The sequence below is a fragment of the Aquila chrysaetos genome, chromosome 17 (genome assembly GCF_900496995.4).
Source record: "Aquila chrysaetos chrysaetos chromosome 17, bAquChr1.4, whole genome shotgun sequence".
NCBI classification, from domain to species: Eukaryota; Metazoa; Chordata; class Aves; order Accipitriformes; family Accipitridae; genus Aquila; species Aquila chrysaetos.
In genome coordinates this window covers 18,571,447-18,588,785 of record NC_044020.1, presented here as the reverse complement: position 1 = coordinate 18,588,785, position 17,339 = coordinate 18,571,447, and the positions used below count along the sequence as shown (strand labels likewise).

At 39.5% G+C, this 17,339-nt stretch overlaps 1 protein-coding gene across 12 annotated transcripts in view; it reads right to left on the bottom strand.

The window, feature by feature from the left end:
* The window catches only part of SOX5 (SRY-box transcription factor 5), a 648,107-nt gene that overhangs the window by 55,595 nt on the left and 575,173 nt on the right, over positions 1 to 17,339 (bottom strand). For all 12 annotated transcript variants that reach the window (XM_030040646.2, XM_030040647.2, XM_030040640.2 and 9 more), the window contains one exon: positions 4,858 to 5,004. In XM_030040646.2, the coding sequence (XP_029896506.1) occupies positions 4,858 to 5,004 (147 nt within the window). The remainder of the gene's footprint in view (positions 1 to 4,857; positions 5,005 to 17,339) is intronic.

Sequence of the window (17,339 nt, the reverse complement as noted above, 5' to 3'; positions counted from 1 at the left end):
TTCATGTCAACTATTTCCCTGAAGTAGAATCAGAAATATCATCTAGACGAGTGTTCTTATTACCAGGCCATTTTAGGGCCTTTCCCTTTCTCCTTCCCTTCAGACTTTTTTTTTTTTAAAATCATATTTTTATCCTGAGTCAAGAAAGCTTTCCTACTAAAAGTGGGAAGTCCCATCATCAGTTTTGACTGGGACAGGAGAATCCCCAACCAGCTCCCCATAGTAAACAGTTTACTTATTTTTCCTAATAACATAGTCTGTGGTGTGTCTGAATTAAAATGCCCATTTCCAAAGACTCTTATTCTTTGTTTTGTCCCTGGTATCAGATGTACTTGGTAAGAAAGTCAACAGTGACTCAGTTGTAGTTTTGTATCCAGGCTTACCTTGCCTGGGTGAGAATGGAGCAAGCACACTGTTGGTCCCTTTCTATCCTTCATATACTATAAACAGCATGCAAGACACAGCTGGTGCATGGGGCAGCAACTGTAGCATCATCAGCAGATATTCCTCAAAAATTGAAGAAGTTCCCCTGGAGAGTCTCTGGCCATTATAAGGTCAATCCGTGCTGCGGTAGAGAGGCAAGCTCTAGGTCTTTCAAAGGCGATTCTATAGCTGACTATAAGTGACATGAAAAAATTTCAATCCAATGTTTACTTTGGTAATCAGAGGATCAGATAATGTGAAAATAAAGTACCATCTTCGGTTAAGGATTCACACTGCTATTTGTCTGGATATTGCAGTTGAGGAGAATCTGATTGTGTATATCCAACTGCTTAGTGCTGTTTCTGGCTTGTCTGAAACACATTTCCTTGCCTTGTCACAACTCCCAGGTGCTACTGCTGAGCAAATAGTAACATCATTGCCAGAAGTATTTGAAAAGAACAAAAAAATTGATTTGGACAATCTGTGTGCTGTTGCCATTGATGGAGACACAACTGTGAGTAGGGTTAGGGCTGAGGTCATAACAAGGTTAAAAGAAAAGTGCCCAGGAATTCTCTCCTGTCACATTTCACACTGAATTGCTCCTGTTTTTCAGCAGATGCTACAGACATTGCACTGTGCTCCATTAAATACAGGGAATCATTTAGCTACATTTACAAGCTACATTGAAAATTCACTCCAGAATTACTGTACTTGAAAGGTTACATGGAAAGGGCTAGGATATTGCATCACGCAGGCACTAGATGCTATATTTATATGTGCAACATAAAAAGCAAGGAACAAAGGCAGGAATGAACAGGGCCCTGGCCGTTTACAAGTGAGGGTGATGTTGCTGTCCTTATTCAAGAGTATAATGCACGTCATCTGAAGTCAGTGAAGACTGTGGCTATCAGGTGAGAATCCTGGTAGCATGGTAAAGGTCACTGTTCAGATAAACGTATTCTCTATAACACTGCTTTTTTTTACCTCCTGCATGGCCCTGTACAAGCAAGAGGCTTGAAGTTAATCACCAGAAGGAGTGGTAGGTTATTCTGCCTAGTCCTTATCTGCACCTGTGCCTTTTCTCTCATACTTACTTGGGAGCGTGTAACCACCTTGAACACCCAACAGAGCAGCATGCAAGCATTTACACGATCAAAGGCAAAATGCGCTTAAGACAGACTTTGGAAATCCAGCACAATTTGGCAAACTTCAAAGATAGTTGCCTTTCAAATGGGTTGTGGAGGAGGCCTTGGTAAATTTGAATGGTATGATTAGCATACCGGCTGTTTTTAAAACTGCTCAAGAAGAAGCTGTGTTAAAATCCATTTCCGCAAGACACACGCATTTTCTTTTGGATGGGCTCCACTAGCTCTGTTTCTTAAATCAATTTTTCTGGCACAGATTTCTTCTTGGAAGAATGTACGACACCAGCTCAGTTTCCTAACCAAAACTTGACAGAATGTGTGCAGCACAGCATAATGGCATCTCTACTTCATGCCTTCCTAAAAGTTACAGTACAGAAACCTAGGAAGTGAATTTGACTATTCCAGGTCACATCTGTTGAAAGGCGAGTGAGACAACAGAAGATGCCAGGGTAGTCTGCCCAGCACAATGTTCAAACACCGGTGAGGGCCACTGATAAAAGGTTTGCCAAAATGGGAGTTGCCAAGGTCTTAGAGGAGTTTCAGGGATGTGTTCAAGTCTTACTAGATTTAAAGGATGATCCTTGGCAAACTCCCTCTGATGCTTCTCAGCATTTCTAGAGCCAACAGTTGTTCCATCTGCTGCTGAGGCCGACTTTGAAGAATCCTTGCAAAGAGCAGCACACTAACTTTAACACTATACAAGAGGGAAAAAAACACAGCTTTTCAGAAGTGACCTAGATGTTTGCCAGTAGCTTGACACACTCTCAGGTAAGGCTGTCTCCTTGTCTCCAAACACTTGAGCGTATTACCAAAGCTGCGCCAGTGTAAACTGTGGGCTGAAAATAGAGATTCAGCAAACAGCATCTATTGAAAGCTTGTCTAAGGCATTAACTGTTCATCTGTGGAGGTGTGACGTTCAGTGACAGTGAGAAAGACCACCGTGAACTAACTTCAAGAACCAAGTTGCAGCTGGGGATTATTAATAAAAGTATTAAAAAATGGCTGTGAAGCTCAGACAAACACTCCCTGTCAACAGCTAAAAAAATTAAATTAAAAAAAAAAAATCAGCAAACACAATAAACTTTTGGAGCTGTTGAACGCAAACAAGCTTTGAAAAATCAAAGGAAGGTCCACACAGACACAAACGAAGGTGTTTAGTTCAACACATAAGCTTCATTTTCTGCCACTGTGATGGATTTGCCAGTGTGTTTTCTGAGCCAGGCCACTGCACTATTGTATAAGCTTTATTCTAATTACTGTAGGCTCTATAAAGGTTTCTTTACCATTTAGTATTATAAATAATTGTGCTTCCAGGCTGGAGTTCAAAGCTCAGTATAGCATTCGCACAACACCACAGGCAGGTCAGGTGACCTTTCTCCAATTCTCCTCTCTCTGGTGCTGAGGACAGACAAAGTGATATGTCTGTCATACGCCATTACCATTAGAACAGAATCTTGTTCTTTTATTACAACTGAACTCCGCCGGATTTCTCAGCAGGAATGCTAAGTGAAATCAATGTCTTGGATTTCCAGGCTGAGCTTGGAGGTCACAGCCACTCTATCATTTCTCAGCATTATCCCTTCTCTTTCTCTCGCTCTCTCTCTGAGCCTCCAACTGGCACACAGCAGATTGAAAACAGCATGCATCACAGGGCTCACGCTGCACAATTTTACAGCCTTTTGGAGCCCCCTTCCTTTCCTTTTGGCCCACTTTTTTTTTTTTTTTCTCCAATTTGCAAATAAGTTTTGTTTGTGTCCTACAGAACTGCAAGCCAAAGGCACTGGAACACCTACAAATATGAAAAAGCAATAAAACACAAGGGAGAACAGAACCGATCTTGACAGCTGCCAGTAAGACGGTTATGCTTGATGTTACTGGTAGATACGGCAGGCCTTCTAATTCCACAATTGCTACAACATAAATAATGTGTCCCCTTAGATCTCATCAGACATTCTGCTCGTGCACAAGAGATCCAAAAACAACACCGGGATTTTAAGTGTAGAGGATCTCGCAAGCTGCTAACCACACAAAAAACCCCTTGTAAAATGCACAAAAATCTCTTATTAACTATAGACAGGACTTTTTGGAAAAAAACCCACAAAACTATCATCGAGCACTTCATGGCTTTGTGATTCCTTGCTCTATAGTATATAAAGGAAGAGGCCAAGCCAAGGATAAACTTCGGGAAGTCAGAAAGTCTACACTGAGGATAGAAGAAAATGTAGACCCAGAGCTTGATTCATTAACACAACAGCTACTGGTTCCACACCATCTAGAACAAAAGTTCTTTGAACATGTATCTCACTGAACTGACAATGGTATTATTTCTTTGTCTGGTTATTTTTAATCTGTGCTGTTTTACTGTTAGGGTAAACCCAAGACACTACTGTCAATTCAAGGAATCTTTTCTGACATGATAAAGGACATGGACAGCATGCTAGAGGACACTAACAAAAAGAAAGGACACATTTTTATCAAGCTCTTGCTGTCACCTAAATGGGACTGCTTTCTCCCTGCATTCCTTAGCTAATTTCTTCCTAGTTGTTTTGCAACACCTAAGATGTGCCATTCAATTTTGACCCGTTACTTTTGCTCAGCTCTGGCAGACGCTGAGCTCATCTTCTTCCACTGGACATATTCTGTGTCTTTTTTCTAGGTAGAACTCGTCACACACTGGCGGTGTTATACAGATGTCACTACAAGCTGCTAGCTTGACCTCTTGCCCAGCTATGACCAAGATTACTACTCATCAAAGCCCATCGCTTGATGGACAGATTCCAGCCCTGTTCTATGACACAACAGACCTTGCTTTGGAGACTTGTTCCTCCACAAACTCCCACTGAAGCCCAGGACAGGATCTGGCCACCGATGAGGAGCCCCACCACTTGCCATCTCTCACTGACACACTGCTAACCTGACTCCGCTTTAGCATTCCGAAAGGAAATGACAGTTGTGTGCTGGAATAGGAGCTGGTCACCTCAGCCTGCTACTTGTCACTGCAGGTGGAAGAAACAGCAGCGTGACACCTACGCCACTGCAAGGGAACCCACGGGATCTCAGCTGAGGCGGCGTCTGTTACTGCCACCGTGTACGGATGGTTGTTTGGTATTACTGTGCTGGGGTCCTCCCACTGGAAAAATGGCACTACGAATATCCTCCTATTTCAGGAAGCCATCCTGAGAACAAAGCTGCCTGCAACTGAGAGGCACACAGATACCCTTCAGAAAAAAACCCACATGCAAGTACCCACACTGTCAGAAACGCAACGCTGCAGGGCCTGGTACAGTACCTTGCTTTTGGGTGGAGGGCTGTTTGTGCTCTTGTCTGTGTGGATGCTGGTAGGGGATACAGCAGCACCAAGGTTACCCTGGGGTATGCCAGGTATCTTGCCTCCCGGAGACACTTGCATCGCAGCAAGTTGGGCAGCATACAACTGCTGTAAAAACAAACAAAGAAAAAATGGAGGGGGGAGGGGGAGAGAGAAAGAGACATCATCAATAAATAAGTAATTTTCCCAAAACTTCTCCTACTGCAGATGATATATTTTTCTTCTGATGGGTATTTTTTATTTAGCACACTGGTGTATTTCAAGACAAGAATTGTCATCTCAACTTTTATGACTCATTCCTCAGGGGATGAATGACAGACGTCACCATGAGAAATGTCCCAGCTTCCCTGTGTGTCCAGGGATTCAAAACAAGGAACAAAAGCTAATCTTTATGGTTTGCCGGAGCCACTGGGCAATCTTTCCTTTCCTGAGATGACTTAGGTGTAACAGCATCTCCACCTATAATACGAATCGACCCCCGTGAAATTCACGTTTGATATGATGGTCTCTGTGCTACCATTTTTCACTTCTTTATCTTACTTGCTATGTTTGCCTTGTTTGCACAGGCTGTAAGGTGTTCGGGACAGGGAATGTCAAAATTTTGTTTAGCACTTACTGTGACGGTCCACTCTCAGTTGGGTTCTGGGGAACCACTACAATCAATATATACAGATCGATGGTAATGTACTGTCCATTAGCAACCAGAAGCTCCAGTTAAGTCTAAGAACACTTTCTGTGACAGATGCAAAGCAGATACACAGTGGGAATGTTTTTTTCTTCAGAACTAAACCGGTAAGGCACTTTAAACACATATTTGATTATTAGCATGTAAATACTTATAATCACAGTCATTTGTTTAAAGTTCACCACTACGGTAGAGTTTAATGGACAGAGGTCAAAAGCAGAGAGAAAACAGGCAACTGGCAGTACCTGGAAGCTCCCCTGACCTCCAAATAAAAAGTGGAGAAAATAAACATGGTGGGCAGGAGAAGCGGCAATTGTGGCCACTTTGTGAATAGAGAAGAATTCAGGTGAAGCCAAATAGAAGTCAGATGCCTGAGAGAGCAGGTAATGTAGTATCAAAGGCATTCCCTCCTCTGTCACAATATCAGTTTCAAAGTATTATCTGGCTGTGCAGGACATGTGTAATGTGTAACACTGAACGATGGTGCTCTCTGCCTGCTGGTGCTAACAGAGCTTCTGAGCTGCAAACATGCAGGAACATGGAAGTGGATATGAAAAAACAAGGGGGCTTCAATACGGCTAGCCTAAGAAGTCTTGTTAGTGGTGCTTAGTTGTTTTGCTGTTGTTTTTTAGTTAATTGTATAGGCTGATGAAAGAACAAAGGTCAGATTGGAGGGCACAAAGAAATGCTAACCCAAACCCGCAAGTTTGAAAAGAGGAAAATGAGGATTCATTGCAGGAGTATTCCACACGGAGCTGTGCAAAAGGTAGACAGACACTGGTAATGTGAGTTCAGAGTACGTAAGCCCTGTAGCAAACACTTAACTTGATCAAATGGGCAAGATTTACTGCTCTGAGTCTCAGACAACCCTGGACATTGGCCTGTGGTTCCCTGTACAAACTCTTCCCTTCACTGGTGCACAATCCTAGCCCCTTCACATAATTAAAAGTAATCCATTTCTGCTCTTTTAGGTGTAATCAGGCACCGAGTTCTTACTTATTTCTTTTTCACTCCTTCTATTCTTTTCAGACTTTCTATTCTTTTCAGTTTTGAATCCTTTTTATTTCTTTTCTCTACTTTGATCACTGCTTGTTCCTTATTTTTCTGTACTTCTTAATCACCATTTACCCATCTCTTTCTGTTTAGCCTCCCTCTCTTTCCCTATCATCCATTCATTCCTCCATTCTGTCCTTGCTTCTTCCTCAAATTTATTTATTCATTTATTCTATGTGTTACCCCCAGCGAGTCTGAGCCAAATAGATGCAAATCAACTACAGATAAAAGTCATCAAAAACAATCCAACCACAAATCAGTCACAGATTCAAATGCATGTATTTATCGGTTGAACTTCATATCCATTCATTCTTTCAAAAGAAGACTAAATCCAGCAGGGAGAAAGGAACAAGGGTCTGTGTGAACTAGAGAAGAACTGTAGCAGGCAGTTCAAGGAAAACCAAGCCAGCTTCATGTATGAATTAATGTATCAGAAGGGTAACAGTTGTTTAAGAAATAGGATACATGACTAGGGAACAGCTCAAACATAATTGGACTCTGGTGATGACAGAGCAGATCTAGGGAAAGCTTCTCCTTTTCTTTTGCTCCCTATTGAAAAAAATGACAAAACAAACTGAGGCAACTATGGGAAAAAGACAAAAGAAAGTCAAACAGCCATCGAGCAGGAAAGGTTTGAGCTTGCTGCTAATCTATAGGTTAGATATCGGAGAATATGTCTAGTCCACAAGTAAAGGTAAAAATAACATAGTCAGTTTGGACTCTTAGCAGTCCTGAACCAACTGGAGATCACTGACAGGTCGGCTGATTTCCAGGCCGGAAATTTCTGTGAGCCTCTGGGGAAGACTTTTCAAACAGAATCCTTACCCTGAAAAAAAGAGGGAAACCTCTACCTCAAACACAGCTCTCAACCTTCTGCTGAGGTCCAAAGAGTGAATCACAAGAACTAAACTACGTGAAATACAGGCACAACATCGTGTCCAAGAATCTGTACCATCTTACACCTGTTCAGTGGTCACTGAGAAATGTGCTGGAAGCCATGGTTCCTCCTTACAGTACTGTCATCAACCACCTATTTTACAATGCATGCAAAGCACACGATGACAACGTAAGCATGGAGAATGGATTTCCCTATGCAACAGCCCAGCAGAAACCCCCATTTTTAGGTAAGAAATGGAATATATGGAATTTCAAATGTATGCCTTATTCTCAGTTCAGGGACAGATATACCTCAAGAGTATAGTGTGGAGTAATCTGGAAGGAGGGGTTGAAGAAAACCTATAAAGCCTCCATTCATGCTTTGTACAAACTTCTGTCCTCCTGTTATCAGATTCAACACCTCACCTCTATGTAATTAATTTTGAGAATTACAAACAAACATTAAATAAAATCTTATAAGAGATCCCTTGTTAGAGTACCCTCTTAAAAAGTCCCTTCCTGCAACACAAACCAACTATTCTACTGAAAAGCAACATCAGCCCCAGCTCTAAAGTGAAAAACATGTAGCTTATGAAATTGCAAGGGTCTGAATCCTATTTAAGCAGTAAGATTGCTCTTATATTTCCACCCCCCCTTTCAAAAAATGGACAGAAATATACAACACGCAGCACATTTCTTAGACTGTCAATATTTTTGAGCTTTGACATTATTGAACTTGTCTGTTCATATTTACTTGTTTTAGGACACGATGACCTTTAGCTTATACCCAAGGAAAGGGCAATGGTGTGACCAAGTGCCGTGAATCAAGATGGCTAAGTGACAACAATTTATGCATTCATTTCATAGAGAAACTGAACTCCAACAAAAGAACATTTCTACCCTTACTTCCCCAATAAGAGTTTCAGATTTTGGAACAGTGTATGAATCGGTCTCTGTCAAGACATTCAACCATCATCTAAAATGCACCCTTATACTTTCCACAGTAATGAAACCAAGACCTCAAAAAGTGCAATGAAAATGACGTTATCCTGTATCACTGCTGTAATATATTGTTCTTGAGCCTCTTAATTTGTACCCCAAACAGAGACTCCTGAAGCCACTTCCACTACCTTCCACTACCTTCAGCTAACCTAAAGGCTCAATCTCAAATTCTAGCACTCAAGGAGGTCATTTTGCTGTAGTACAACTCCTACAGGACATTCAATCTATAGGGTCTTGGCTGTTTTATCGTGACCAAGGCATTCAGTTGAAAACAGTGAAGCACTACTGCTTTAGACAAGTTTATTTTTGCTATACATAATGAATAAAATAAGGATAATATTCTGAATTTAATAAGATAGATAATACTTCTTCAAGAAGGCAGAATTGGGCTTCTGAAAAAGCAATTAAAAAGTAACATCTATTGTTTGTTTATAACTAAATAACTACGTTTCAGCTCCCCTCCCCATGTGCAATATTGCATGCCTTGTTAATGTTTTCTCATTAACCTCTTATGAAAATCTGTATGGAAGCAAAATCATCAGAACAAAAGCACAATGTGATACACTTTAAAATGGGCAGGAGGTACAGTTATTTTTTTACTGTTGCTTGTCTGTTCTTAAGCTATTAAACAAAAATTCCCCCTTCTCCCTAGGTCACCACCTAAACCATTTATAATTCTTCCAATATATTAAGCAGAAATACTCAGCTGAACTCTCCAAATGGACTAGCTCTAACAGCTCTTGGCTTGATGACTCTGTAGTACATCAATAGCAAAGCCTTAAGGTTAGACCGGCTTTGAAAACTTTCCCCTTGGGCATTGTTGTTACATGTTAACAATGCTCATTACTGCTTTGAGGGTACACTAAAAATGAATTCTTGTTCTATTAATACAGAAAATGAGAATGAGATTTAATAGCAATTTTAAAAAGGGTTGAACAAAGTGTTAGCAATTACATAGGCAGAGATAGTTGATTCAAGCACCTATAGGCATTTGGATTACAGTATTATCTCTTATTAAAATATTTTTATTAGTGAACAGTAGAGATTAAGAGCTGTTATTAAAAAAAAACACAGCGAGATAGAGACAGGTGGTACTGGATACCAAATCAGTTATTGCAATAAATTTGTTTCTGATATAAACTAGTTTTTCAGTGGAGTTACCACAGTGATGAATTTACAAACCACTCTGTTAAATGTTTGAACTGTTGACTGATCCAACGCTTCAATTTCTTTGTCATTCTGAGACCCATCATTAAAAATATACACATGAATGGCCCTGTTCTTTGATTTTTGCATAATCTGGGGGAAAAAAATGGTATAAATTGAGATTCTCTCATTCAGAATACATGAATTTAATTTTCTTTACCTCAAATTTTATGCTTATAGAAGGTATGCAAAGTGTTTGATTACAGCAGAAAGAATTAATTTTGGACCTGTTCAGGTGGGTTTTTTATTTTAAAAAAAGGACACAAGGAATTACAAAAAAAGAAGAATTCACTTAAAACAAACGTTTGACATACATCCTACTGTAAGATAGGTTTTTAAAGGTAGTGGCAACATAGATAAAAAGTTAACTCTAGAAATAAGAATTAAAGCTGCACTCATTAGTGATTGGTAGCAATGCTTTCTAAATCTTCTATGAAAAAAAGTTCCTCATTTAGCTCTTCATTACATATCTGAAAGGTACAAATGCCGTATTTTCATCTTTTCTGTGTCTGAGTTTCCTTCAAAGATTTAGTCAAACTACTCAAAGGGACACACTAATTTGTACATTCAAAACTTCAGCAAAGGCTTTGAAGTGCCATTTGTTTGCACCAACTGGGTGATTTTCAGAAAACAAAGATAATACGTGAACACAAATTCAATAAGCTCCTTTAAAACCTTGCCCAAAGAACCCATTGCAAGGTGAATTTTACTCAGCTTCAGTGCTTGAGTTTGCTCACTTTCACGTTGAGCTAATTTCAGATAAGAACAATACAGCTCGAGATCCTGAGATGCACTCAGGAGTATTTTGGTTTATTTTAGTTTTCTTTTATTTTGTTCTTCAGAATTCTGAACAGAGTTGGATAATTACTACTGTTCTACCTACCGTATGTCTTTACCACACCATTTCCTAAAAGAAACTGCCCTGGCTCCCAGTGCTGAGGCACGCGTGTGTCCCACAGAGACTCCTTCTGGCAGAGGACCTTGCCTGAACTAGTGTTTCCTTTATTCACCAAGTAAAAAATAGCAAGCTGGATGAATTCACCCCAAAATTGTGGACCACACAGAGACTAGAGAAGATACACTAAATGTTGAAAAGCTACACTGTTCTTTCCTGTGGCCACAGAAACCAGCTAACGTCCTTTGAAAACTCCCATCCTAGCTTTGCTCTGTATTTAGCCTCGGGGAGGAAGACAGGTAAGTAAATCATCAATCAAGGAACAATAATAAATATTTGAAAGTTAAGACTGGGCGAATTAATAGATAAATAATATGCTGCTTTTAATCAGAGAGTATTGGTAACACTTGGAGGAACTGCCTAGAGAAATGGTGGATTTTGACTCTTGATGTTTCAGTCAAGATCAGATGTGTTTTTGGAAGATGAACTTTAAACAAAGAGTTTATTATGCCCAATAATGTTTTACATCTTGTTTTGTCAGACTAGACAATCTAACAGTCTCTCTAGCCTTAAAAAACCTGAGACTTAGAAAGAAACATTAAGGAAAACAAGTTCTCATTAGAAAAACTGTAAAGCATTCACAAACAGAACAAGGCTTCATTTATACACTTCTTGCATGCAAGTTACAAGCACAGCCTTGTAACCACCATCTCTCATATTAGAAAAACATCACTTTTAGAATCAGTAACCACAAGTCTCCATAAAATATGATTCTGGTAGCTGATCTCTAGGGTTCCAGGCCCGCAGCTCTTATTCCTGAGAATAATCCCACTGTAGTCAACAGGACTGCTTTGCCTGTGCCAGGCTGAATGCACTAGTTCTTTTCTCATTTGGAACTTCCATGCTATGACCAACTGGGGATCCTTGGCACCCAGAAACAAGGCTGGAGTCCAGGTCACTGAAAAACTGAATGAGCTTTAAGTCTGCATTTGAAGTAATAAAGACTTCTATCATTGCTGCAGTACACTCAAAACAATGCTTGCTTTGCTTGTAAAACAGTGGATAAAGTAAAAAATGTAGGTACAATTTATGGTAGCTCTGAGTTTTGTCAGAAACGAATGTAATTTTGATGTATAGGACAATCATTTTAGCTAAAATACAACTATATTTGTATTTATAGTGGCTTCTATGGGAAAGACACTAACTATAACACTCCACAAATGTTAAGAAATCCAGTTTTCCTGGAAAAGCTGTCTTTAATGGTATCAATGGATAAATGCTATTCAAATAATAGCAAGGTGAGAATCAGAACCCATGACATCAACTGACTGTTCCTGGTGACACAGGAAGACTGTAGGAAACTCCTGATTAGAACCTAGACCTCACGGCTCCTTTGTCCCATGCCTTAACAAGAAGACAATCCTTCTACAGGATGTTAACTGTAGGAACTTATCAATAGACACTTCCTATCAGAGGCTAATAAGATCTGTTAGTTTCTGTGATAAAATATCATTGTAAACTGTGTGTTTAAGATTGCCTGCTCTTTACAAATGGAGAGTTTTTAACTGGAAAACTGCCCAAGCGGCCTACATATTCATACATACCATGTTCACACCATGTGACAGTAATTGAAATAGAGTGACTATATGGAATGCATATTGGAGAGGAAACTTGATAATGTCTTCTGGAAAAAGCTTGCTGGATGAAATGTTGCAGATGAACAGTGTCCCCTTCGAGGAAAGTAATTAATATTGTACATATTTAAAAAAAAATATATAATCTGGCAACCATTTAGTTCTATAGTTTGTTGTGCAGCACCAGAATATAACGTATTCTTGCTGCCACTACTATTATTTATTTTTACGCCAACAGAACTTTTTTGTTAGAAAAAAAGATAAAATAATTTCTTTAAAGTAAGGACATACTTTTGATGGCATACTCCTTAAGGAGTACACAGTAAGATGGGCAGATGGAAGACCAACAAACAACAGGGATGTGTAACTTAAGAAGGGGCATTTGTTTTGTAAACTGCATTCCCTTTATCACTGACTATTCTGTAATGAAGATGAAGAGTCTATATGAAGGTTCCACATGGAGACTTCTGTCCCAGTACTGCTTTTCCAAATTAGAAGCTTGAAATCAGTAAAATGGCACAGACATTATACTCTTGTAGGAAAAATCTCACTACTGCCTATTTGTTTACCACAACTATGTTTCCCAAGAGCTTATTTTTTGATATATCTAGATTTTTGGCAACTAGCTCAGAGCACCTGACTCCAGTAAGTGTAATTTCCCATTTGAGAGAACAAAATTCTCTGAGTGGCCATTTGACAAAATACTTATTTCATATTACATTGCTTTACTTGACTGGTACTGTATATAATCATTCATTGTTATCCATTAAGTGACTAGAGTAGTTAATAAGCAAACACTGCCAGCAGAATTACTGTAAATAAGGTTCTATATATTTCAGATTGCTGAGCTATAATTAAGGCATTTCACTATTTTATACACATCTCCTTAAGCAACTCTTTCTCCACTTTTTATTTATAGATTTTCTGTTTGCATTTTAAGTTGTTGTATTCAACAGGGAATTAAGTCAGGAAAACTCTTGTGCCTGCTTTAGGACTGATACTGAATTAATTACTTCAAATCTGAATACTCTGTTTCTCCTTAAGTTAAGTGCAAGAGCTTACAGCAGAAAGATTAAGGTCAACTGCATTTCTTATTTTGAGAACATGGATTTGCTCACTTGAATGCTGATATAGTATCAGCTTCTTGTATCTTGATGATTGTAAGATTTCTTGGTGACTTGTCCCTCCTCTTCTTCAGCAATAAAGTAGTGAAATAGGTATTTTGCAGTACATGCGGGCCACAGCACTCAGCCTGCTCTAGAAACTCTTTTGTGACAAGCTGTGATAAGAACAGAGTCCTAAAATACTGAAATCCCTCCTTAAAGGTAGCAGAAGGATGATAATCACCTACAACAGTGTCGTATTATCAAATTATAGTGTGTGGGAGGGGACAAGAAATAAATCAAACAACAAAATAAGTTGAAAAAATTTCACTTGGATATTTTTCCCAGTATATTTCCTAAGCTCCCCCATGGTTATATCTTCATGACATCAAACAGTGAAACAAGAAACATATTCCTCATTAAGGATATTTCTGAACCTGGAGTACCATGCAATTGTATCTGCTGTCCTTGAAGTATAAATTAACATTGTTCCTCAGTTATCTGACATGTACAGGAGCTCAGTGACATCTACTCAGCTCATTCAAAAGCTTAATTTGCTCTTTGAACTGAGTTGTATTATGTGGTCAAAGGGTCTGGATAAAGGCGCAGGAGACAGAGTGACAAACTCTTAGTCCATCGTAAGCAACTTTCAACAGAGCTCACTTTCACAGGCTCAGACAGCCACAGCTACTCTCTTCCAGTTTGGGTAGAGAGGAAAGAATGTGACACTTGTGCCTTAAAGGGGAAATAAGGACTGCATTTGAGCTGCTTCCCTTGTGCCAAGCCTCCCTGAATAGAACACATAAGGGAGGAAGTAAGGGTAGAAGAAGAATACTGAAAGGGAGGGACCAGTGATGGATAGACCATCCGAGCTGCAGAAGAAAACTCATTCCAAGAGCTAAACTACAACAAATTGATTCCTAGAATAGTTCTGAAGAGGTTTGGTTCCCCTTTCCTTTTTCCTTAGCAGGGAGCACTAATAGGATGTGACGTGGCATCTTTATTCAGCTGCAGCAGTTTATTTTATTTTATTTTATTTTATTTTATTTTTTGAGGTGGGAAAAGTAGAGCAAAGTTATTATTCTGGGGAAGAAGAATGTCAGTCCTGCAGTGCTAGCTTTCCAGTTTAAGGGTGTCTGTACGGCAGAAAACTTTCAAATAAGTTCTATCAGAGTTCAACAGCAATCCATTTTACCTCTCATGTAATTTTTGTTCACGTTCATTGCCTTACATGCTCATTACCCAGGTCCCCCAGAAAGCTAATGATTCCTACCTTGTCCTGTGGGATCCCATTGTGAAGTCATGGTATCAATAAAGGGCACCGGTTCTCCTTCCCAGCAGCACACTGTGATCCCCTTCCGTGAGAGGAGAATACACGACCAGAACTGTGCAAGGCTCCAGCTCACATGTACTTTTCCTTTGGCTTTAACCCACATGGAATCCCCTCTTCTTCTAAAACAGTGTTTGTGTGCTAGGTATTACTAAAGACAAAGCTTGCAGAAAAGGTCGATCAAACTTATTAGACCTGTAGGGAAACTGTAATTCCAACCAAGGACATAGAAATTGGTGCAACTTTCATCTAGAACATTTTGAGCCTTACTGAATCAGTGAAAATCTGATTTGTGTTCCAAACCAGAAACCAGCTGAGTTTTGCTCTGGTCGCACTCCTCCTAATGTTCTCAACAGTGAGTCCTACCCACTTTAAACTCACAAAAGTGCCTAACTTCAAACTAGCCTCATTCCTGTAAGTTGGGTAACTTAGATGCTTAAAAATCCAAATGCATGTCTGTTGAACTGGGATGCTCAAGGTTAGCAGATGACAGGCTACAAAGAGGAGATGTTAGAGTATGTGGAGAAGAGCACCATTATTTGTTAACAAACTTGCTGAGGAGAGCTGAGAGAGTAGAAAAGCACTCAATTTCATTATTTTGGAGTTTCCTTCATTATATAAAAGTCCCCCTTTAACAAAATGAAGTAGTAGAAACAACTCAATAGCTGTTCAATCTTTTTATTCTTTGATTTTAGAATAAAATGGGTGTCGTCTGTAAAACTCCCCCTCCAATGGAGCCCATAAAACTCCAGAGCCTGAAACCTCTGTGAAGCTTTGGCAAACTTCTCAGGAAATAACATAAGAAGCTGTTTTCTGGTTCATCTCATTATTTCCATGCTTACACTGATGTAATGGGAAGAGTGACACTTTGCATATTCCATTAGGACACGTACAGAAGTTTAATTCTTAATTCTTAAGAGACTTTGTTCCCCCAAAAGTGGTCTCTGAAAACATCTGAAATCCCTCAGGATTCAGTTTCTGACTCTTACTACAATGAAACCGCAAACACTAAGGTCCAATGACACTGCATGGTCAGACTTCAGCCCACGCATGAAAAGCCTTAAATCTAGCCTGAAACTCACGCCAACATGCCTCTTTTGGCACATGCTGTACTGGAGGTTTAAGAAGCTGTAGGCATAATACCATGATTGAAGGTCAAAGGGAATTACATCTTTAACTTTTATGTTCCTCACATGCTATGCATCACCGAAGCACAAGAAGAGCTTATATGATGAACTGTGGAACTTTACATTTAGCTAAGAGGAATATGATGGCTGCTTCTAGTTTTGCCAATCCACATGGATAACGAAGAGCTGCTGGAGCCTCACATTCCCATATCAAGTGTGAGCTTTCTACTTCTTAGGTTCAAACTGATGAAGGGATATGCAACCTTCTCCCTGTTTCTCCACTGCCACCCTTCCATCCTGATGGAAGCTGTTAAGTCCCAGACTCTCCCATGCTTACCTGGGTTACCCTATGGAAGTGTCCTCTCTCTCCTTTAACTCTACAGCATTTTGCTCTTAAGACTAGATAGGGTGAATGCAGAAATACATCTCTCTGAACTCCTGTTTTTCAGGCAAAACGGATGCCATTCATTGGCAACAGGGCTGTAACCTCTAACTCATCTCTTAAAGGATTCTACGTAGCCACATATTCTACAACCAGTGACATGCACTGTATTAACACTACTTAACTAGTAACAAGCTCTATAATCCATTAGTATAGCTGATCCACCCATAACTATTTATTAAAGTTGATTTCCACTTTTTTTTTTGAGGCACTGAGTAAATTTTTAAAGAAAGACATAAAAACTGTAGACTCGTGAGTGAAAACAGTGCTTTTCGAAAACTGTCGCCTTCACACTGATTTTTTAGTGTGGAATTTTTTATAACATAAAGGTGGATCTGCTTGTCCAAAAACATTAAATACTGAAATTACTGTGCATGCTTAGGAGACATTTTTCAATTGTTAATAATGTGGCTGGGTTATAAAAAGAGCTAATCCGTATTTTAAATTGCTCATCTGGAAATTTGGATTAGGAGGGAAAAAACCAGCAATTTTTATGTTTTAGAAAGCAGTACCAAAACACTAAACTCTTTTCAATTCAAAACAACAGCCAAAATTGATGTAAAATCAAACTGTAAATTGCTTCTGGCTGAGTAGTTGTCTGTAAAGCAGAAGGGGTGGGAGTACCAAAGAGTTTGCAATGGAAATACCGAGAAGCTCTTAACTGTAGTCACACTAACAAGAGCTGCTATCATGAAGTAATAACATTATCCAGAAATCTTTGTTCATTACCTCATTCCTAATGCCATCTCATTTCACTTGAGTTACTTGGGTCTGATGATGGGGTTAACGAGCGAGGAGGTGTTTGAGTGGGTGTGAATTAGGGGCACTGCTAAAATAGAAGCTATTTTAACAGTTCTGTGTTTAATATAGTCTGAAGCTCTGTAATTTTTTTTCAGGTAAAATACTCACACGTTCCAAGGCTAACACTGACTTTGGCAGAGCACAGATAATACCTAGACATATTCATATTACACGGAGTATTACAGAGGGACTCATGCTGCTATTCCTTTTCTACCTCCGTCATTCTACCTACAAGTCTTACATAGCAGGAATGCTAACACTTTGATTTCCTGCATTCAGAAGTTTTCCT